The 23,476-nt window shown below is 36.7% G+C and overlaps 1 protein-coding gene across 1 annotated transcript in view; it reads right to left on the bottom strand.

Moving 5' to 3' along the window:
• LOC145671995 (uncharacterized) overlaps window positions 1-18,114 on the bottom strand; it is a 50,394-nt gene extending 32,280 nt beyond the window's left edge. The window contains exons 1-2 of the mRNA XM_081741177.1: window positions 17,938-18,114; window positions 2,542-2,645 (exon numbers count right to left, since the gene is read on the bottom strand). Of these exons, the coding sequence (XP_081597303.1) occupies window positions 2,542-2,645; window positions 17,938-18,105 (272 nt within the window). The 5' untranslated portion in view covers window positions 18,106-18,114. The remainder of the gene's footprint in view (window positions 1-2,541; window positions 2,646-17,937) is intronic.
• Between the last annotated feature and the right edge of the window lie 5,362 nt (window positions 18,115-23,476).

Below are 23,476 nucleotides of genomic sequence, written 5' to 3' on the forward strand. Positions count from 1 at the left end.
GTTGACTTCCAAATACAGCCCCCGTGCGAAGCATGGGTATATTCAACTAGTATAGAATAAAATTACAAAAGTTTACAATTATTACTGGAAATTAATGCTGTCACCCATTTCGAACATTTTAAAAGCACATAGTTTCTAATGTATTGAAATTTCATTTCTTATCGATAGTTTGAAACGTTGTAAATACAGTAATTGTAAATTTCCATTTTCTAAGCGGATTTCTATACAAGGAAAGATAGTTTTGTCAAGTTTAACAAAAAGTCTAAAATAAGCCTCTTGAAAACAGCTTTTATTTGTAAAAGAATGCATAATAATCGCTTTTGGCTATTGCAATGGTCTGTCTAAGCAGCTTAATAAAAATTCAGCGTAGCATAACAACAAAAGATGCTTCTCTTATATGTAAAAAGAAAAAGAGTGGGGGAAGCTTGACAAGGTGAGTGTAATGGGGGCGCCGAATTGTACTTTGCCTCAAGTGCCGAAATCTGTAGCTACGGCTATGGTTGTCACAACTCTCTTAGTTTCAAAATATAATTATGTAAGTCCTTAAATTTGAGATTCAATTATTTATTTTCACAAGTGTCCTCAGCTGTAAGTGATAAACATAATTAACAGAGAAGCTAATGGGTTAAAAAGTAAAATTTAATTATTCGGAACTACTGTCTGTATCAAGGTACTGTTAGGAAATAGTGTTTCATACATGTGACTTTAGGATAAAATTTAAGTTGAATTTTTAAAACAATTTGAAATGTAAGTCATCATCGTGGAAAATTAAAATAAGATATTTTTTAAAGAAAGGTTAATTCTTTTAAATACACGTTTTCAACAGGGGATTTAGGATTTAGATTTCTGGGCTTTCGGCATCTAAGGCCATTTAGCCCTTCACTTCCCTCGGCGAGCACACAATCCTGGGAAAGGGAAGGAAGGAAGTGGCCTGGGACCCATAAGTTAGGCATCATCCCGGTATTTGTCTGGTGTGAATGAGGAATACCCAGGAAAAGCTAATTCAGGGAGGCTGGCCTGAAAAAGCGTTTTACACTTCTTCGACCGAGTGCCCCCACCGGGAATCGAACCCGGGACCGCTCATACAGAAGGCGAGAGCGTTAGCGACTACGCTACGCGAGGCCACACGTTTTCAAAAGGTCGATGCAGCAAACCCCATTTTCACCTAAGCCAAAACCATGGAGCTATAACGTGGATGCATTTTCCCCACTTATCTACTGACTAGCCTCTGGTATACGATATCCTGGGATCGATTCCCGATAGGAGAGCAATGATGGATTGATCTCACTTTACCTATAGGCCTTCTCACTTTACCTCACTTCAGCCTTGCTGCCAACAAAGGATTAAATATATTAATAAATCACTCAACATGGATAAAGCCAGAAATGTTTGAAATATATACCCGGCATTCTTCAAGAGGAAAGTATCAAGGATAACGTGCCACAACAATGTCTCACAAATGGAGCTGCAAAATATGCAATCAATCACATGCGGAGCTTTACCTCATCCACAATATTCACAAGACCTCTCATCCACTGACCTACATCTTTTCTGCATCTAAACAGCTTCTGGCAGGGATAATCTTTTCAGGTCTTTTTGAAAAATAATATACAGGGTGCGGCATAAGTAACGCCCTTTATAGCTTTAATTGCTCTCAACTTACCAAGGGTTATAGCTTGGGTTGCCATTTCTTAATGGGAATAATAGGGCCGATATTCTTTGATGGCACTGTTAATCAAGATAATTATTTACGTATGCTACAAACTGAATTCTGGCTCCGAGTTCAAAATCAGAATGGCATTTACTTTCAGCAGCATGCATTAAACATTCGAGAATGGTTAAATGTTTATTTTGAGGGCAGATGGATAGAACCACGTGAAGCAATTGAATGGCCATCAAGGTCACCAGACCTAACACCACCAGACTTTTTCGTGTGGGGTGTATTAAAATATCTTGTTTACAGCCTGAAACCAAAAACAATTCCTGAGTTAAAACAAGCAATTTCCGACAAATTTTCTGAAATTAACTTGGAAATGAGTCAAAAGGTTTCTAGAAGTGTTGCTTGGTAGGGTTCAACATTGTACTGAACAAGAAGGTGGACATTTCGAAAATGTTATTTAATCTCAATGAGTGACGTTGTTTTGTTGTTTTCATGGAGCAATACTTAATTTCTTAGAAACTACTGTACTTTATGTTATACATCTAACTAGTGCAATTAATTTGAGTAATTAAAAAAGGGCGTACTTATGCCGCATCCTGAATTCTAAGGCAACTAATGGGATATTTATTTATGAAACATGAACGAAAGCTCTTGAGGCGTTTTCGAGAAAAGGCTATAAAAGTAACTTATCCCCAAGAGTAAATACCCGTTCTGGATTCTTGCGAAAGGTGACTTATAATATGGTTCTTAATAATATATTATTTATTTAATGATGAAATGTCATTAGAAACAGTTTTCAAAAAATTTGCATGTTTTTTAAAAAATGTCATCATTCAGTAAACTACTCTCCAATAAAAATGTATTTATGTATAAATTCATACCTGTCTACGGTCTCAGTAATAAACTCAAGTATTTCAGATAACGGCGAGCCACGAACAAACCTCAGCCGAATGATCAGTCTTGTTGTTTGTACATTCAGGTTCGTCTGAAAAAAGATATTAATAAATAACGACTAATACTCTGTTAAAAATTATTTAATCTACACTAGCTCTTTTCTTGGTAAAAAGAGAAAGAAGAATCAAAATACTTCTAAATTGTTCATCAGTATTTTCTCACAATTAAAAGCAAAAACAACTACTACTTCTGCTACTATTAGTTCCACTATAAATATTATTATTATTATTATTATTATTATTATTATTATTATTATTATTATTAATAATAATAATAATAATAATAATAATAATAATAATAATAATAATAATAATAATAATAATAATAATAATAATAATATTCATTTCTGTACCATGAACCAAAGTTGTGAAAAACCAGCCTAGTGAGTTTTATTGGGTAATATTAGGTTTTATTTGGTAAAATTGGATGTTATTGTACAAAATTAGGTTTTATTAAATTTTGTACGTACATTTAAAGCCATATATCTCATTTAAAATACCACTTAAACATTCATAATCTATTGTACACATTTGGGATGAAACTATGGAATTCCCCTGTCGCACAAAGAAAATCCATGGAAACCCACCCGCACTTTGCACTCGTTTATATTTCGATTTCTCGAAAGGTGGAAATAGACCCTATTACATTCAGGATTTCAAGGCCAGCCGTCCTGACAGAAGATTTTTTTTTTCTTTCATTCAAAACAAGCCAGGTAAACACTATGATAGTATCTCAAGTCAGGAGTCAGAGACAAAAGAAAGTGGTTTTGTAACCCTTTTGGCACAAACGCTGTGTCATGCACACATGAAACGTTATCACTAAGGCCCGGATTTTTATGTTTTTACATATTTTTTCCTTTGTATGTACGCTGGTGAAAATATGAAATGTTCGCAAATTACGAAGTAAGGAGCCATATAAACCAAAATCACGTTACATATTTTTACATATTTTGAAATCTGTTACATATTTTCCGTCTACTGTACATATTTTTAAATAAATTCAGTTTTCTGGCTCCTCTTCGCTAATTTTCTTTAAATAATACGCAAATAAAAATAGGCCCATATATGGAATAATAACTCAAAAAGTACTTTATTTAATGATCTGTATTTTTACTCTCACTTTGTTCAACCGATTTGCATTGAGGGAAAGCTGGGTTAAACCAAATCGTACACTCTACAATATGAAAAAAAAAACGTCGTCAGTTATCGCTTCCAATCCTGAAAAAAATCAGTTTTCTTATATATAAATAAAGAAAACAATATAAGGATTTTTGTGCTTATCGCCTTTGCAAGCAGACGCCACTCGGATGTGTGCCGACAAAACAAACTAAAACGCATACAGTTGGCTGGCTTTCTCACCTTTTTTTGTATGTGCAACCTCTACGGAAACACAAGAAACTCAACATTCTGCAGGGAGAAACAGGTGCGAAAATTGCCCGAAAGTTCCAGTCAGTTTGAAGAGGATTCCAGGATACCTAACATTGAGGACTGCATGCAGGATATTGGATGGAGAAGAAACGGAGGCCCCTGAGGAAATCAGTCCTGGAAAATGTCATTTGCTGAAGTTCGCGCCTGTCACTTCCTGCGACGTGGAGAGGTCTTTCTCAGCCTATAAAAGGATCCTGACTGACCAACGACTCTCTTTAGCTCCTGAACAATTGGAAAAGTATGTAGTGGTTCATTGAGATTCAGCAAAGTAAGCGCTTTTTTTTCTAAGATTTTTTTCATCATATACAATAATGTGGTTTTCATTTTTTCTGAGACAATTTCATTTGTTACTAGTAAAAGCTTGAAGTATCTGTGGGAAGTTAGAGAATTTTTCAAATACCATCATATAAAATACTTAGTGGTTCATGGTGCGCTCCGAAAGTAAGCGCTCGTTATTTTTAATATTTTTTTTTCTATTTCGATATTCAATAATGTGATTTTCATTTCCCTACTATTATAGACAATTTTATTCCTTTTTTTAAAAAAAATTGAACGTATTTGTGTCAAGTTAGTAACACTAAGTGTTTGAATACGCAATTCATTATATAAAATATTTAGTGGTTTATTTTTCGTCTGGAAAGTAAGCGTTTTTTGTTTTGAAGATTTTTTTCTATTTTGATATACAATAATGTGTTTACAAAGTCTATTTGTTCCTTGTTAAAGCTAGAACGTATCTATCGAAAGTTAGTGAAGTTTTCAAACGCGCAGTTATAAATTTGAAAGTTCCAAAGGTAAGCGTTCTTTCTTTTAAATATTTTTTTCTCTTTTGATATTCAATAATGTGATTTTCATTTCTCCACGAGACAATTTTATTTGTTCTTAGTGAAAATTTGAACGTACCAGTGACAAGTTAGTGAGAAAGTTTTTCCATTGCGTAAAATTATTTAGTGGTTCATTGTTCGTCCCAAGAGTAAGTGCCTTTTGTTTAAATAAATATTTTTTTTTGTGTTTATATGTTCAATAATGTGATTTTTTAATTTCTTTATACATATTTTCATTTGTTTCTTCTGAAAATTTATACGTATCTGTAGGAAGTTATTTACACTTGTTAAGCTTTTATTACATAAATATGTTACAGTATATTAATTAGCTAATAAAATAGCACAGACACAAAATAAACACGAAAAAACATTTTTACACATTTTCATATTTTTAACATATTTCTTACATATTTCATTGATTTTTGCTAAATATTTATGTACATATTTCGGTACTTTGGACTACATAAAAATCCGGGCCTTAGTTATCACCAATTATCATGGCCTAGAACAGAGTCGTACTGCAACCCAGGGGCCCACCAGGAAGGTGCTTTCTTGGGGACCCATTCACATGTACGTACTGCTCCCCTCCCCTGACAATTAAAAGGAGTCCGGGAGTGTCACTCCGATCAAGCATCCTGAAAAGTCTTATAAAATGCAGATTTAAAACTTTTTAGGCAACAATTTCTCCCCTGACACTAACTGATCTGACGTAATGCTCAATCCCCCATTCTTCTCTTGCAACTCTACAATCATCCATTAATTCACATCTCTCTCTAAAAATAACAATGGCATACCTGTGTCCATGGGCGGCGATTAGAAGAGGTAAAGGGAGCAGTTGCCCCCACCTTTTTGAAATTACCCATTAATGTATATAGTTTCATTTGGAAATATAAAGTTTTTGTATGTATTAATGGTTCATAGGATAAAAATTGTGTCATAAAATATTTGCCGTCCCGTGAGTGCGTATTGGTTGTCTTCCCGTTCAGTTAAGAAAGCTAAAGGAATTGCGTTTTAATTGCCAATTGCCACAAAAAATGGCCCAAAAATTAACCTCTTGGAGCGTCACAATTCGAGTGTACTTTCATTCTTCTTACAAGGGCTCAATAGGTGTCAGCCGCTTTGGTAGTAATTGAGATAACATTTCGTTAAAAAAAAAAAGTCCTTCTCAACTTGTGAATCACGTTATTCTTTAATTGCACAAAAATCGAAAGTTCCTAAAATGTATTTTCATCTTTCTAATAGTAAGGAATATTTTGATTTGATTTTTTAAGTTTAACATCCTGTTCAGCAGTGAGGCTATATGAGACGTGGATCTACTGATTAACGTGGAATACGAACCACATGAGCTTCCGCCAGGAATCGAACTCGGGTTTCCCACGTCAAAGGCGCGGCAATATATGCAGTTAATATACGAGTTTAGGGATGTACATATATAATTTTGTATATACAATTAAATTTAGTGAGTTGAGTTGAGTTGAGTTGATTTTGAGTTTAACGTCCCGTTCAGCAGCGAGGCTATATGAGACGTGGACCTACTGATTAACGTGGAATCCGAACCACATGAGCTCCCGCTGGGAATCGAACCCAAGCCTCCTACGCCAAAGGTGCGTACGCTAACCGCTTAGCCACGGATGAGCTAATTAAACTTAGTGAATTCAACATAATTCTAGGTTTTAGGATTATTTTGTATAACTGGAGTATTAATCTAAGTATTATTGAGTTTTGATGTATTCCAAGAAAGTGAAAACTGCACCTAATGGCAACGAACATGTTTCGGGAAGCTGCAAAAGTAAGTATTTCTTTAAATGTCGTAGCATATGCTTGTAGTATTTATTGTCTTTCTAAGAGTAATAACATACATTTAATAGCATGTGTGGAATTAAAAATATAAGTTGTTCATTAATCCCTGGTTTCAATGTAACTTTTGCAAAAAAAAGCATCATTTTTCATTAGTATTCGATTAATATTATAATTTCTGTTCATTTGTTTTGCAAATTTGTTATTAAATAATCTGATCACACAATTTTTCAGACAGAATTTTAAGATGTTCTTGAGCAAGGAATCAAATCGCTTCTTACACCTTCGTTGTTTAAGAGTAAAAAGCGCTAGTATCTACTTGCGTTGCTCTTGCTAATTTACTTAATAAAATATGAAACACGATACACGGTATTTTAACTGGAAAATATAGTATAATCCGGCAGCTAGGAAAGTCCTGTTGGGAGTTTGAGAGCCAGAAGGTTTGGTTGTTTTACCGAGTTCTACTATCTTTAGTGTTTAAAAAAAAATTGGTCACATGTTCTGAATCGTGGTCATTATTGCGCAATGGCCGCCATCTTGAATATTCCTTTCGTATTCACTACATTTTTCTTAAATACATCTAGCTCAAGCTGTAATTGTCGCAAAGTTATCAGTTATACCTCGTTCGATTTGCAATAGTATAGGCTTTTAGGTGACGTTATTTACTTGTCAGTAATGCACACAAGAGGGAAGTAAATGAGGGAAATTTTGAAAATTTCCCTAAAATTTTTCCCTTTTACCGATTTTTTGCTATTCTTATATGGCAACGCTGGGTTCTAGGCGAGAAAGAAAAATTACATACATTTCCTGTAATGTGATAAATATATGCTGAAAGTTTTGTCTTGATTGGTTCACTAGCAGAGGAGTAATAAAATATTTTGTATTTTATGATTTTGGTCGCTCTAACAATCTTTCGATTTAATGAAAGTACTTTTGTCACATAGAAAGACCTCCAGCTGAGACTGTAATTGCCGCAGAGATACAAATAATATCAAGATCTACTTTTAATGATATAGGCCTTTAGGTGGCTTCCCAGAAGTGCGTATGGGAAGGATCAAAAAATGTGGAAAATACGATTAAAAATTTCTATTTTTCTCTGTAGCACAGTAAATACAAGAGGAAATTTCTTGGTGCGTAGGTTGGCAGCACTGTTCGAGTCTTGACTATGACCAAAAGTCGAGGTTAATGTCTAAGCCGTCAATAAAGCGAAGATTAATGATTTAAAGGTAAGTGATTTCAGATTTTCTTCCTTATAAAGTACTGGTTGTTACTCTTAATCTATAGAATAAGTCACGGCCAAAGCAATGGAAAAAGTTCCTTCACGAATTAGTACCCTCATTCTGTAAATCATCAAGTACTCAAAGTAGACGCGATACCTTATTTCAGATAAACTATTTCTTAATACACAATGGCTTAAAAAAACACCGTTACATGTCGCTAATGCTCAAGCAATACACCATTTAAGTAGATCCAAAACTCTCATCACCATGTTGAACCGTCAAGGGCTATGCTGCAGTTATGATGATCTACTACGTTAAGATCAAATGCTAGCAAACAGGACTATTATTAGGGCTAAAGGACACCATGTTCCCATACCTCCATCAATAAAACCCAACATTCCTGTTCGAGGTGTTATGGACAATTTTGACAGAGAAGAAGCTACATTTTCAGGAATGCATGGAACACACGACACAGTACTTGTCTTGTTTCAAGACCATCATCTGAGTGATAAACTTAACGTCTCGTTAGAAGAACCTGATAGTCCAGAGAGATACCTGGGAACGTTTGGCATTGATATCACTTCACGGACTCTCACTAAAGATATACATGCCCAAAAGCTATTGTACTACACAAAGCCAAAAACAAGGTGCAGTATCCTCAGTACTTTCGTTCCTCGCAGTGACCTAATTACAGCAAATGAAATAAAACAGCCAGGCAGGTGGTTTCTTTTAAGTTTCTCATATGGTTTCTTTCAAGATTTCTTAAAAAATCCAAAGTACCTCAATTAGATTTCCCTCAGGAAGTTAAGATTCCCTCTAGAAACTCTTTTATGAGTGCTCTGTCTGAACATCCATCTCACAGGATCATTACGGGATATACTCCAACACTACCCTATCCTGCAACTCGGTATGACTCTATTTATACAACAATGTGTAATTTCCAAGATATCTTGCACCAGTTAAATGTCGAAGAGAGTTCACTGTGGTGTGACGAAGGCGTATATCATATAGCTAAAGAAATTCAGCTTCTTCAACCCGAAAAGTTTTCAAACATATTTCTTAGCCTCGGAGGATTTCATCTTCAGAAAGTCGTGCTTGCATGTATTGGTCTATACCTCAAGAGCAGTGGAGCTTTGGAAATTCTTGTTCAGACTGAAACCATGGGTCCACACACTGCTAAAAGCGCTTTAAAAGGAAACCACTATAGCAGGGGAGTTAGAGCAATAGGAATGCTTTGTGAAATAATGGAAACACTGGAGTGGAAGGCGTTCATGGAACAGGTTAACACAACTAAATACTCCGAATTGTTCTCAATAGTAAAACGCATACATTTATCAGTGTATGAAGAACAAAGTTTAACTAAAGAAACTAAATGTGCTATCGAAAACCTAAGTGATATCAGAATGGACTTTGAGAAATTTAGAGAAAGTGGAGCACAAAAAAGTGAAATGTTTGCTTATTGGGAACAGTTTGTCTCCACACTTGCTCCTCTTCTCAGAGACAATTCGAGCAGACAGAGAAAATAACTGGGACTTGCATGTGTGCAGCCAAGAGAGTGTTTGCCACTCTTCTTCTCATTTGACAGAACAAATTATGCATGATGGTGTACTCTATATTACCACGATTGGTTAAAACTAGAACAAGAACATCCTCTGATCTATAATGAGTTTAAGAACGGTCATTCCACAGTTCAACATCGTAACAATAGATTTAGCAGCGTTGCATTGGATCAAGCACTAGAGCAACACTACAATAAGCCAGCTAAGGGATCTGGAGGTATAACCGGAGTAACCAGACGAAAAGAAGCCGTGACAAAACACGATCTTATCAAACATTAGAAAGAAAATATAACATACTTTTTGAGGCGGTTTTGTGGCCTTAATGAAGACGATTAATATGCTCTTCATCATGAGTTTTCGAAGTCTTTAACAATTCAAGAGCAGCAAAATATTTTAGATTTGATAACTCTTGTGCTTAAGAAAGGAAATCCCTTTTCGAAAGTTGATAGTTGTGGAATTTCTAACATTATAAGTGGAACAAAAATTGGTCAAGCAATAGCTAAGTACTTACTCTCTATACAAGGAAAAGGAGATACTAGCTACAAAAACTTCGTTCAAGAAAGGTTTATTGACAAATCCAAAGGTATTCTAGATCCCATACATAAACAATTTCCAAAGATAAAGAAACACATATCTGCAACCGAGACGGCACTCCAAGAAACAAATAATGCTATTCGGTTCATAGAAGTAGCATGTTCAAGAAATTTCGATATTGAGACAGTACTAAAATACGAGCTTACATCTACATCGTATTATCTAACAGATGATGAGTTCTTAAAGAAAACAGATAAAGCACAACTCAGCAAAGAACTTGAAAAACACTTTTTAAATAAGAATTATGTAGTTAGTCATCTACCAACGCAGGAAACGAGAGCAGCAATGGTGACTGACTTTATGGTGTACGCTCGAAAAGTCTATGTCAAACGACTTATGTGTAACACGTTTGGAGACTACTTTGACTATTTGTGGAAAATATTTTTAAAACTCTCCGAAGGTTGTTTGCGCACTGACATAGTGTTTGACTTGTATCAAGATAAAAGTATCAAAAACTGGGAGCGACTGAGGCGACAAAAAAATGTTGATCCTATTGATGTGATTCCTAGTAACCCAAATGCAGCCCTTCCTGTCAACATGGATACTTTTTTGGGCTTCAAGCCAGAACAAAGCTCGTTTGCAAGAACTATTCATCGAGTGGATTGTCGATCAAGGAAATTCTATAAAATCTTTGCATTTGGGAGGAGGTCACAAACATAACCCAAAGCTATGCCTGAAATTAACCGAAGAATCTGTTAGTTTGGTACCAGATCTTTACTGTGAATGTGAGGAAGCTGATAATAGAATCATGAAACACATCCAACACATGGTCGAAACTGATTCCATTGAAAGAGTTATGATTGCCTCAGTAGATACAGATGTTATGATTTCGGCACTATATCATTTCAAAAAGAGTTATAAAAAATGTGGCCTGAAAGAACTGTGGGTTGTCAAAGACACACGACCATCTATGAGGTACATACCACTTCACAAAATGACGGAGAACATGGACGACACACTTTTATATGTTCTTCCTGCTGTTCACAGTTTAACTGGTTGCGATACCACAAGTAAGGTTGGGAGAAAACTTATGGCACTTAAAACAGCAATGACATCAGGAACCCTGTTGAACAATTTTGGGGTTGCTCCCTTGAATGAAGGAATGATACAAAATGCCGAGCTTTTTATCGCAAAAGTACTTGGTTCACCAAAAACAAACTGTGGTATGGTACGATTTGAACAATACCACAAAGCAAAAGCTATCAACTTTTCTCAACTATGTCCACCATCATCAACGATAGTCTTTCATATACAGCGTGCATATCTTCAGTGCTACATATGGATGACTGTGCTGGATGAAGCCCAACCACTGAATCCATTAGAGTATGGTTACATAGAAGGAGCAGGATATCTTAAGCCAATAATAACGACTGGATATTTCAGACCTCCTGAATTTGTCTCTCCTTGTATGTGCAAGACATGCGCAAAAGTTAATGTTTGTCCTTGCAGAGTGAAACAAATGCCGTGTTGTCCATTCTATAAATGTAAAGTGAAGAATATGTGTGTAAATGTGGGATGAAAGTGTCAGTTTATCAGACATTTGTGGACTATTTCTTAATTACGAAACATGAAATGTTATGATTTTTAAAAAATCTATGTCTTCACTTGTGAATTAAATATTGGGTATTAATGTTTAGTGAATTTCTAGTAGTTCCACTTCTATCTTTTAGTGTTTCCACATCATTAAAGGAAAATATTTCGTGTGAATTTTATATTTATTTCCCTTATAATTCCTTGTCATAAGTTATAATGGCATATATGTAAGATTAATCCGCACCATTTATTACTCTAATCAAACAAATTATAAAACGAAATATTATTTGTACCTCTGCGGCAATTACAGTCTGAGCTGGAGGTCTTTCTATGTGACAAAAGTACTTTCATTAAATCGAAAGATTGTTAGAGCGACCAAAATCATAAAATACAAAATATTTTATTACTCCTCTGCTAGTGAACCAATCAAGACAAAACTTTCAGCATATATTTATCACATTACAGGAAATGTATGTAATTTTTCTTTCTCGCCTAGAACCCAGCGTTGCCATATAAGAATAGCAAAAAATCGGTAAAAGGGAAAATTTTTAGGGAAATTTTCAAAATTTCCCTCATTTACTTCCCTCTTGTGTGTATTACTGACAAGTAAATAATGTCACCTAAAAGCCTATACTATTGCAAATCGAACGAGGTATAACTGATAACTTTGCGACAATTACAGCTTGAGCTAGATGTATTTAAGAAAAATGTAGTGAATACGAAAGGAATATTCAAGATGGCGGCCATTGCGCAATAATGACCACGATTCAGAACATGTGACCAATTTTTTTTAAAACACTAAAGATAGTAGAACTCGGTAAAATAAACAAACCTTCTGGCTCTCAAACTCCCAACAGGACTCTCCTAGCTGCTAGACTAAGTATCCTAATAGTTATACAACCTTTCGTCAAACAAAATGTTAGAAGCAACCATGAAAACTAACATTGATATACAAATATTGAGATCATGTCTTGCCCCACTTTTAACGTCCAACCGCCGCCACTGCCTGTCATGAACCCTTTATAGGTGCCGCTGGTGCACATACAAACACATATATGAATAATTAGAAGCAATTTGTAATTTATACCAATGCAACACTTCTCCATTGCCCTGTATTACCAGTGAGTAAGGGGTCCCAAAATTTTTAAAAATTACTGAAAATATTTTCACCATAAAAGTTTAAAAAACATTACATAAGTCACTCCTATATAAATCATGGACCCTTTTGAACTTGTTGAGAGAGGACCCATCATAAAAGTTTTAATGGGGCCCCCTTGTATTTTCAGCTCCAGAGCCCCCAATGGTCTTAATCGGGCCCTGTATATTTTCTATACGGAAAACAATGGTGATGTAAAATGTAAATTATTATTTAGTTTCAAGTTATGGCATCATTTGAAATTTCAATTTAACTGAATACTTCAATATTAGCAAAATTAGAAAGCAGAGTGGGAAATCAGGAATCTTCCAAAGGTTGAATTACGAAAAATGTGAAAGGCTATTTTCGCAATATCATGGGCTGGCAACACTGGTTTGGGATTAGCTGATTGTATTACTCAAAGATGTTATAAATAGAGGATCTGCCCATGTGTATCTTCATCCTATTAAATCGGTGAAGCCAAAAAGCAACCGAGCATCGGCACGTCTGATTGGCTACTCTCGTTTCTACGATCGTCTGATTGGCTACTTTCGTTTCCGCCATGATTGTTGGCTCAAAACATTGCGATCCTATTGGGCAGAGTGGGCAGAATAGGGGTGGCGAAACTGTGACGTATGACTTCAAGATTTTGTTGTAAGGGCAGATCCTGTATTTTATAAGATCCTTGCTATTACCGGTATCCGTTCCGTTACTCCCATATGCCAGGAGTACGTGACGTGTGTCATTTTGTGCATATACCGCTACGTACGATACGAGGCAGAGAGCCTTAAAAAAAAAAAAAAAAAAAAAAATCACCGTTCAGGGCCCACCGGGAAATTTTCCGGTTTCCCGCCTCTCCAGTACGACCCTGCCCTAGAACTTACATGCTTGCTTAAAACGTGATTTTTTTCTTATCTTCAGAGGATATAATATTATACATTTTCCATTTTTTGCGTTTGACGATGTAAGATGATGGCGGCCCTTCAAATTTGGGCTTGAAATGAAACCGCGTGTTCTGGGATAGCGTAAAAATATGGAACGAAAAGAAAGTTAATCACTTATTTTCATGAGCGGAGCGATGGGGGACGTGGGGGGCACTGTCCCCCAACTTTTTGACAAAAAAATGAGTTACTCATATTAAATCTACACTCGTCTAGAAAGTATTCCACAGATCCGAGACCGACCAAAAATCTCCTCCCCCCAGTAGACAATTCCTAACTCCGCCCATGCTTACTTTACGATACTTTAGGTCCACAGTTCATGCGTATATATTAACACATGATCATTATAGTGTTTTCCTCCTTTCTCTCTCCTCATTTCCTTACCTACATCCACAAAATTTTATATGATTTAGTTCTGTGGCAATCAAGGGCCATATATTTTAATCATACTCGACTCTAGCCATAGGAGATAAATACACGGTTCTGATTGGTTGAAGTTATCCGTTTCTCGCCATGTGGCATACATATAGCACAAATCAAACCGCAACACCTGTCGATCCTCCTGGCTGAGCATGCTAAGATATATATATATAGAGAGAGCCTACCACTTTTCCATATTTATATAAATATATGATATTTGGTATTATCAAACAGGATTGAGAAATATCTTTTCCTCGCAACTATTCTAGAAATAGCAATGAACATGGCACACGCATTACGTATAGAGTAGTTTTTCCAAGGTAGATTATGTTAGGGAAACTGTAGTCGAGGTCGCTCCAGGAGGGTACCAAATTTCAAAAAAGTGATTTTTTTAAGCTTTCCCCTATTTTACCTCAAATTTCCCTTTTCTTGTATATCATGCACATATGCGCATGATACCATTTAAAAGCTTATTTCATTGAAAAGCTAATGACGTATTAGCCATTACATTCGGATGAATAGTACTGAAGCAATACCTATGTACTTGTAAGTAACTTTGGTTGCGATCTTGGCAATTAAAGTGGATACCAATTTTGTTTTTAAAACAACTTTACTATTTAACAATTCCAGAATAATAGTCGACATGGCTAATGGCCACGGCATTTCTATTATAAAGCCACCATTGTGGTTATAGAACAAGCACAAGTAGTTTCGATAACGGACAATTCGAAATTAAGTATTTTAGAATAATCATACGAATTCAATTCTGTTTAAGTTATTGTAGTATCCAACGATATTCATACTTTATGTAAATAATTGTGGGGTTAACTTTACAACGCCCGCTCCAACTGGTATACTCACTCAGAACAGAGAAACCAGACTCTATTAATTTTATGAAAATGGGTAAAAACTTTAATAACCTTAAACTAATCAGTTCCTGCCCCTACCCTACTTATCCCTATCGGCAGGAGTTTACTTTGTGCCGACCAGTGACTGCAACCGATTCACCTGATCTAGTTCCCGGAGGAACAGTTCAAGAAGAACAAAACCCAACCAACTCTTGCGGGGCTTCTAACCCGTTCCTACTACTACTACTACTATTACTACTACTACTACTACTACTACTTATACTATGGAGTCACTGGTCGGCACAAAATAAACTCTTACCTCCCTATCTTATTCTACTCTACCCTACCCTACTCTACTACACCCTTTTCAAGCGATTCTATTATTGATGCACAGGTGGAGCGTGTAAAGTTTACCCTAATTGAGTGCGTATATATAAAGGTAACCAAGAAAGTTCTATATCTTTTTCACCCACCATCTTCGAACATCGATATGTCACCTAAGACGTAACTGGAAGATCAAAAATGGTCCTCATCAGCATCAACGACCTTCTGGCAACGCTCCATGCCAGGCCATGCATTCCATTGCGGTAGAACTTGGTGGGTTGTGGAGCGAAGAAGGTATCAAGTGCATTTTGGCACCTCTACTAGGGATTTGAACTGACGTCCTTTAAAGTGATTTTTCAATGAATGCAACAGGTGATAATTGGACGGTGCAATGTCCGGGGATTATGGTGGATGCAATAGTGTTTCCCATCCAAGGCGTAGAATGGTATCCCGGGTCATCCTAGCCACTTAGGGCTTAGCGTTGTCCTGTAACAGGAGGACACTTTTGCGATTCAGAAGTGCTGGCTCCAGAGTTTTGAGTTTTCCTTGAACACGGCTCAACTGCTGACAGTACACATTTACATTGATGATCTGATCAGCTGGTAGCAGTTTCCTATGCATGATCCCGCGAGCAGTCCACCAAACACACCGGGGGACCTTCTACTGGTGCAGTGCTGTTTCGGAACCGCTTCATGGGATGCTAAACCAATGATGACGGCGCCGTGAAGCTTCGTACTAGACCCACTCCCCCTCAATGTCAATACTCTGTCCAGAAATGGTTCCTTCCTCAGACGAGACAGCAGAGAAACACAGATGTCTGGTCTCGTTGCCTTCTGGCCCTGAGTCAAATCATGTGGGACCCATCGACCCAACTTGTAGTGCTTCCCAAGTTGATGTAGGTGTTACCGAATGGTTTCTCCACTCACATTGAATTGTAGTCCCAGTTGCTCACATGTCTGGCCACTGTTCGCCTCAATTGCTGCCTGAAGATCTTTATTTTGTACATGTGTTGGTCTTCCGGCACGTGATGCGTCTTCGAGTGTTTCGTCACGACTCTTAAGCTTGTTAAACCACTGCTGCACTGTCCGCGTAGTCACGACACGCTCTCCAAAGGCCTGGCATATCTTCCGCCTCGCTGAAGTGGCCTTTGACCTCAGTTTGAACTCATACAGCATTCACGTCCTTATTACTCCCTGTGGAGGTTCCATGTTCACTTTGCCCTTACGTAAGTTCGCAGTGTAACTGAACTGCCATAACCAGGTAGTATGTTGGATATACCCACAGCAACAACTCATCTTATCTCCATTCACATTCAACTCACGGTGTGAGAGCCAATTGAACACAGACCTCCATAAAAGGTGACAGAACTTTCTTTATAGTAATGTTGTTCAAGAGGAGAGAGCATGAATATGTCGTACTAATTTGAATCCGTGAGAATTTCGTAATTGGATTATCTTTTATCTTGTTTAAATAATGGCTTTCATGTCAGGAAAAATAAAGTATGTTACTAAGTTCATGACAAAAGACCCAACATATGTCATTCAATAACATACTTGTTTACTAGCTAAGTTTATTAAGTTTTCCATACCGCGTAATTCGTTTGCCTTCTGTAACTAAATGATCATTCTTTTGTTGCTATACAACGAAACTATTAAAATGTAGTTGTATTTGTGATGATATGATGCGAAAGAACTGTTTCGGAAGGAGAAAAGGCTTATTTTGTGGTTCTCTGAATAAAGGACTAAATAATTGTCTTATATACATTGCTGGCGTAAAGTTTCCGGACTAATTTCATAAAGTGAAAAGTATTATCTGAAGGAAAGTGATGGCTCTTCTGTTTCAATGTAGTCATGTCCTCTCTTGATGTACAACTTTGATTGTTGATGCAGCTACTGGAAGCCATTGAAGAAGCCCTCTCCTTGGTACCCTTGAGTTCTGTTGTCGATTGTGTTGATGACAATCATGTTCTAAAAAATTTTTGCCTTTGAAGAGGACTTTTAGCTTTGAGAACATAAACTGTGGCAAAAGATGGCAGAGTCCATTTCTTGGACAAAAGATGTGGAGAGATTCGAATTGCCGAAGCTTATTAATTGTGTCCTAACAGGCCCATAGCCAGCCCAAAAATGTAAGGGGAGAGCGATCCAACCATATTATAGTTCATTTGCAAGCCGTGAAATTTTAGGGAGGAAGCAAAAATTATGGGGGCGGCCCCCCAGACCCCCCTGGATACGGGCCTGTATCTTAATATGGTCCATTCACTAGCAGAGTTGTTTTATGACCTCTAACTAGAAGCTGGGATTGATGGTCTTACCTTCTGTAACGAATGAGACAATTGGCATCGAAATCAGACAATGAACAAAATGTTGACTCGTGACTTCAGTACACGAAACTCAGGGGATCTTGGTACTCATAGACTGATCCATGCTTTTGACTGTCGTTCCTGCAACGTTATGTAGAAGGCCAGCGTTCTCCACGATTGGAGAAGACCAACCGATGCGAGAAGAAGAATAAGCCAATCATAGATCATCTTCAGAAGAATGAAATACTAGAATGGGAAGTAAAAGTTTGTGCTTTTCACTACATGAGTTACTTGGCAAAATCCTGAAGAAAACATTTCCATAAGTACAAAAACTGTAAACTAAATTTCTTACGATGGGACAATTTGATTAAAAAGAAGAAAAGATCATTACTAGTGTGTACTTACCACAATCCTTTCAGCCAAAAGGAAGTCAATGTGTTGTAATCCAGCAATAATGGTCATTGCTCTAGCACCTTGTAAGCAATTGCTGAGGGCTGCAGTTCCAGGCCTTAACATCCTCCATGTCTGCTGATATGTTCTCCAAATTCCTCTCCAGTGTTCCTCGTTGTCCATAATTAACAACTGTTTTTTACATTTAAATAAATATATTCAAATTAATGAACAGATTTTAAAAACACGAAAACATTGTATAGCTATTTAAGAGTTAGTATAAACTCGAAGCTTAACGGATTTTCATGGTACCATACAGGGTGAGTCAGAAATACGAATCTACACAATTGATGTCACAGTATTCCCTACTGATACTTTTATTAGAAACGCAAAGCGTTATTTAAAATTTAGATGTTGAAAGTAGATAGTAGTAGAGAAGATTTTGCTAATAGGAGAATTACTATCTACTAATACGCAGTTTTTTCTTTTCTTCTATCTTTTAAAATAAATTACTACCAAACCTTTTCTTCTTCCGCAATAGAGGCAGTGCCGTGCCATGCGGGGGGGGGGGGGACGACGTCCATGGACGCCGAAGTAAGGGGACGCAAAATTCGGGAAGAAAAAAGCGTGTCTTCACTGTTCGCCTTTTCCCGTTTTGCCTTATGATTCTTATCGCAACAAACGCCAATCATAAATTGGTACTTCATGACTTGTTATCGTAAGGCAAAACGGGAATTTCCCTTTCGCCTTACAATAATTTTCAAATATTGGTAGCCCTACTTTAGCAAATATAAATGTAATTAAAAGTGTTCAACAGAAGGATTCTGAGAAACTGGAAAGAAACCAGTTTCATTGAGAAAGAAGGTAACAATGTAATGAATTGGAATTCATAACTTAGAATTAATGATCACAGGGCAGGGGTGGACTGGCGAACTTTGGCCCACCATCGTAATTTTGACCCACGAATCCGACCATCAAGGCTCACGAATTCGGATTTTCGACACCCTACTACCATTCACGGCAACAAAGTTATACCTAATCACAAAAAATAAAGAAAGAAAGAAAGATAGAAAAAATAGAAAAAACAGCATAAACATAGTTCTACAAGTTCTGGTGTGCGTAGTGTCTGGTTTTGTACGTAAAACAGTAGAATCACTTTTAACACTATCCACTTTACATGTATTTTATTTCTTTTAACCTCAATGACAAATGTTTATTCTGTCTACAGAAATAGAATTGTAACTCCTCGAAAATAACTTAACTCGAATCAGGAGTGCAGAAAAGTTTTGAAGAGTTAAGAAGAAAAACCGCCGACGCTCATTACTTATGTGTAAAGAAAAAGAACAGATTAAAATGATAGTTCTCATAATCATGTTTCATTTATTGCGTAATGAAAACATTTTTGCACAAATTCCGATTCACAAAACTTCCCAGACATCAAACAGTCTGAATCCAACGTTCATTAGTGTGCAAAAAATGTCAAGCAAAAAGTGTACGACTATACTTAAATAGGGGGGGGGGGAGGAAGAAATAAACTCTTCCCAACCTAAAATGAAATTAAATCCTTGAGTTTTACGTCCCACGGTTATGCCGGTGAGGCTAAAGGAGACGGTGATGATGGGTAATGAATGAAATGGTGGAATGAAGAAAGTGGGAGGAAACGGGAGAGCCCAGAGGAAACCCACGCACACGGTATTTGTCCACCACAAAAGTTCACTTGACGGGGGCTGGGATTGAACCCGGAACCCCAAGCACCAGAGATGAACGCTGTACCACTTCGCCACCGCGGTCCCTTCTTCTACAACCTAAAGGGAGGATAAGTTTATTTGGTAAAGTTAACATTAAAAAAAATAGTGAGAGCAACAAGGAACTTACAATAGCGATATATACAGGGGTAACCAGAGAGAGGAAAGCGAAGCTGGACCTCCAAACCATATCCTGTCACTTGTTATATGTTAATTAAACTTGTTTAATACTTACAACCAGGGACGTGAGCAGAAATTCATTTCGGAAGAGATGTTTCCATATTCAATATGAGGGCAAATTGTATTAAAATTTGTAATATCGCCCCTAAAATTAGACAAAATTTACAGAAAAGTCGGGATTTCGAGGAGGGGGATTCGGACTGCCAAGACCCACCCCCTGCCTGCAGCAAATGAAGAGTGTAATATAAAATAATTTTAAAAAAAAAAAAAAAAGAAGTGAACAATACTTTAAAATGATTTTAAAAAATGAAATTAATAATCCACTGCGATACTCTGATTTGCCTAACTGGATACACAGTTGCGAATTTATTGCTAAACTACATATTCTATAATGGAGTCTGAGTTTAATATATTTTCTTCGAGCTTTTTTCTTTCATTCATATCAGATAAAATCAAATAAATTGACTTTCATAAATGATTTTTGCTTCCTTTTAATAGTTTATAGGTACATTTTGTACAACCTATTATTGTAAGTCCACGTACAGTGAAGACCAAAGCCTCAATAAGATCGCATACCCAACACATAATAATAAACGCATATGAATCATAAATATTTCCAATAATCATTGACAATACTGTACTTATTATTCTGATACATTTTAACCATATTTTATACATTATGATCAAATCAAACCTTCTTTGATTTTTAAAAATATTGTGCATGGAAAAAAAAATTAAAACAATCTAGCAGTGGAAGGTGTTGAAAGCATCTATCTAGCATACAGACTAAAGATTAAATTTTCGAACAAAATATTTAACCTAGAAATATACTTTCTTCTTTGTCATGTTGGCAATTGCCAGGTAGCCAGGTAAGCAAGTCCGCTCTTGCCAGTGGGATAAATTATTTAAAAGGCATAAGAATTACCTATACATGTAATTAATATTATTTCTATGCATTTGTAAGGATAGAGCAGGGGGAAGGTATTTTGGAATTTTTGTGTAATTTCTTTCTCTGTAAGTTGATTGATCGTTAGGAATGAATCAGGGATCAGATTTCCGATTAGAAGTCTCATTTAAAGATCTTGTATTTTGCTCAAGTATTTTCATACTGAGTCTGATGAGTAAAAATTCCTTATCAGTACTGAGTTTGTCACTCGAAAGTGCGTAAGTGCAAGCGTGTTTAAGTGTGTAAAATGGCTGTATCTTTCATTGCAATGAAACGAAGGAGAAGGTTATTCTGTTGGAAAGAACATATACAGGGTTTTCATAAAGTATGGACGGATTTAATTCCCTTATAATTCACATAAAAATGCTCATATTGAAATCAAATAAAGTGCAAACGGTAGCGGAAGGATTAAATTTTTACCTGTAATCTGCACGAGCTCAGTTCATTCACCGCCACACATGGAATTCAGAGTTCCATGGACGGTCTAGGAATCGACTTCTGTGGGCTGTTGATGATGCTTTCCCTTACCCTGCTCACTGTTGCAGGCGATGTTGGCGGCCTCCCACTTCGAGGACGGTCCAGGACGCTTCCTGTCTCCAAGAACTTAGCATGCCACTTTCGGATTGCACTCTCAGTCGGTGCCGGCTTTTTGAACTCTTTGGTGAACTTTCGACACACCAGAATTGGTGATTTTAGCTCTGCGTACCACAGAACACATTGCGCTTTCTCTTTCACCGACGCCATCTTTGATACGGTAAAAAAAAATAGTCTTCTCAGAGGAGTTTTTCATTTATTTATTTATTTAAAAGACACACACACCAATACAGCTTACAACTTACTTTTAACAGTCAACATTGAAACAACAATGGATGGAATTTGGTAAGAAACTGACCCTTGCCCTCCCTCTCCCTCTCTCAACGTGTTCAGAGTTGTCGCTTATCTAACAGTGTTGCCAACTAAAAATTTAATTATGAGCATTTTTATGAAAATTATAAGCAAATTAAATCCGTCCCGTCCAGACTTTATGAAAACCCTGTATATCGGATAAACTATCGTTGCGAGTCAAAATAATATTGCAATTGTAGTGAAGGGGTGTAAGGTCACTATTGTTCTAATTTGTGATGAATTTCAATCTTAATCTGGTGAATATACGCACCCTCCGAGAAATGAGCAGCTCGAAAGTTCTATCATACGAAACGAAATGAAATCTTGAAGTTTTATGTCTCACGGTTATGCCGGCTAGGCTAAAAGAGACGGTGATGATGAGAAATGAATGAAATAGTGTAATGAAGAAAGTGGAAGGAAACGGGAAAACCCATAGAAATCCAAGCACACGGTGTTTGCCCACCACAAAGTTCACTAGGCGCAAGCTGGGATCAAACCAGGGATCCCGTACACCAGAGGTGAACGCTCTACCACTGAGCCATCGCGGCCCCCGAACACTGGCCGAATAGCAATAAATAGAAGAGAAGCAGTTATATACTAGAAGTCTTTGGGGTCCCTGAGAAAGGATAAGGTACAAAAGTCTTGATTTTTTTTTATATGTTATTGTCAATTTATTTATTTACAAAGCTGTGATGTTTAATAAATCTAAGAAATGAGATATTTAAGTTTTACATCCCATGGTTATGGCGGGTAGGCTAAAAGATACATCAAATATAGACTTGTATTAAGGGTGGGAGACTCGTTACAAGTCTGGAGCTCTGCCTTGCAAGCTTAGGTCAAATTTATTATGCTGTTATGTTGTTAGGGAGTTAATACACACTGCTTCACGTTCTTAGAAAGCAGCTTCTGATTGTTTGAAAGACCTTATAGTATGACAAGGTGCTTCCAATTATCAAATTCAATTTACAATGGTCTTTATTACATAATTTCATTATGTTTATAATTCAATTACCACGTATTCTATTGTTAATACTTTATTGAGAAACTTTCAAGGGAATTTTTACTTCATTTCTGGACCCATTATGATAACCATTTATTTGGAACCATTTTGATAATGAAGGGGACAGGTCTACAAATCGAGCAGAGGGTTGGCACTCAAAGTGAAATAAGAGTGCTGGGAATCCTCACCTCAATATATATACCTAGTTAGGCTAATTGAGTTACTGAAGCAGGAGCAATCAGAAAATGAAGCTTCAATGGCCATGTTTATAGCAGGACATGCTACAGACACCAGAAATATAAGTGGAGACAATTAAACATTCGCCTGCGTACTTTGAAATGTAAAATGAGTGGTAAACAGATTTCTCTAAGGCAATATGTAGATGCTGTTGCTCATTGTATACACATGGAAGATAAATAGCATCTTGTATAGATGTTCTGTATTTCTTGTAGTTACTGCACTTTATTTGTTATATCTATGAATGCATTTGCAAGCCTACCAACATAAAGTTGCCGAAACGAAATGGGAAATGCACATCGAGATTTCCCGTTCCGCCTTACATCAAGATGGAAAGTGAAAATAGGTTTCACATGTAAATTCCATTGCTAGAGGTCATAAGACGAAACGGGAAAAGGCGAACAGTGTAGGAATCGAAAAAAGAAAAGGTGTAGGATAGAAGGGAGATTAGGAGGTATGTTTTTGTCAACCTTTTTTCCCCTCACAGGTTATAGATGTTTTTCTAGTTTTAAGAACTGATTATATGTCGCAGGTTCTTCTGCACCTACTATGATAGTGGTA

This window comes from Thermobia domestica, chromosome 15, assembly GCF_964235325.1.
Source record: "Thermobia domestica chromosome 15, izTheDome1.hap1.1, whole genome shotgun sequence".
In the NCBI taxonomy this organism is placed as follows: domain Eukaryota; kingdom Metazoa; phylum Arthropoda; class Insecta; order Zygentoma; family Lepismatidae; genus Thermobia; species Thermobia domestica.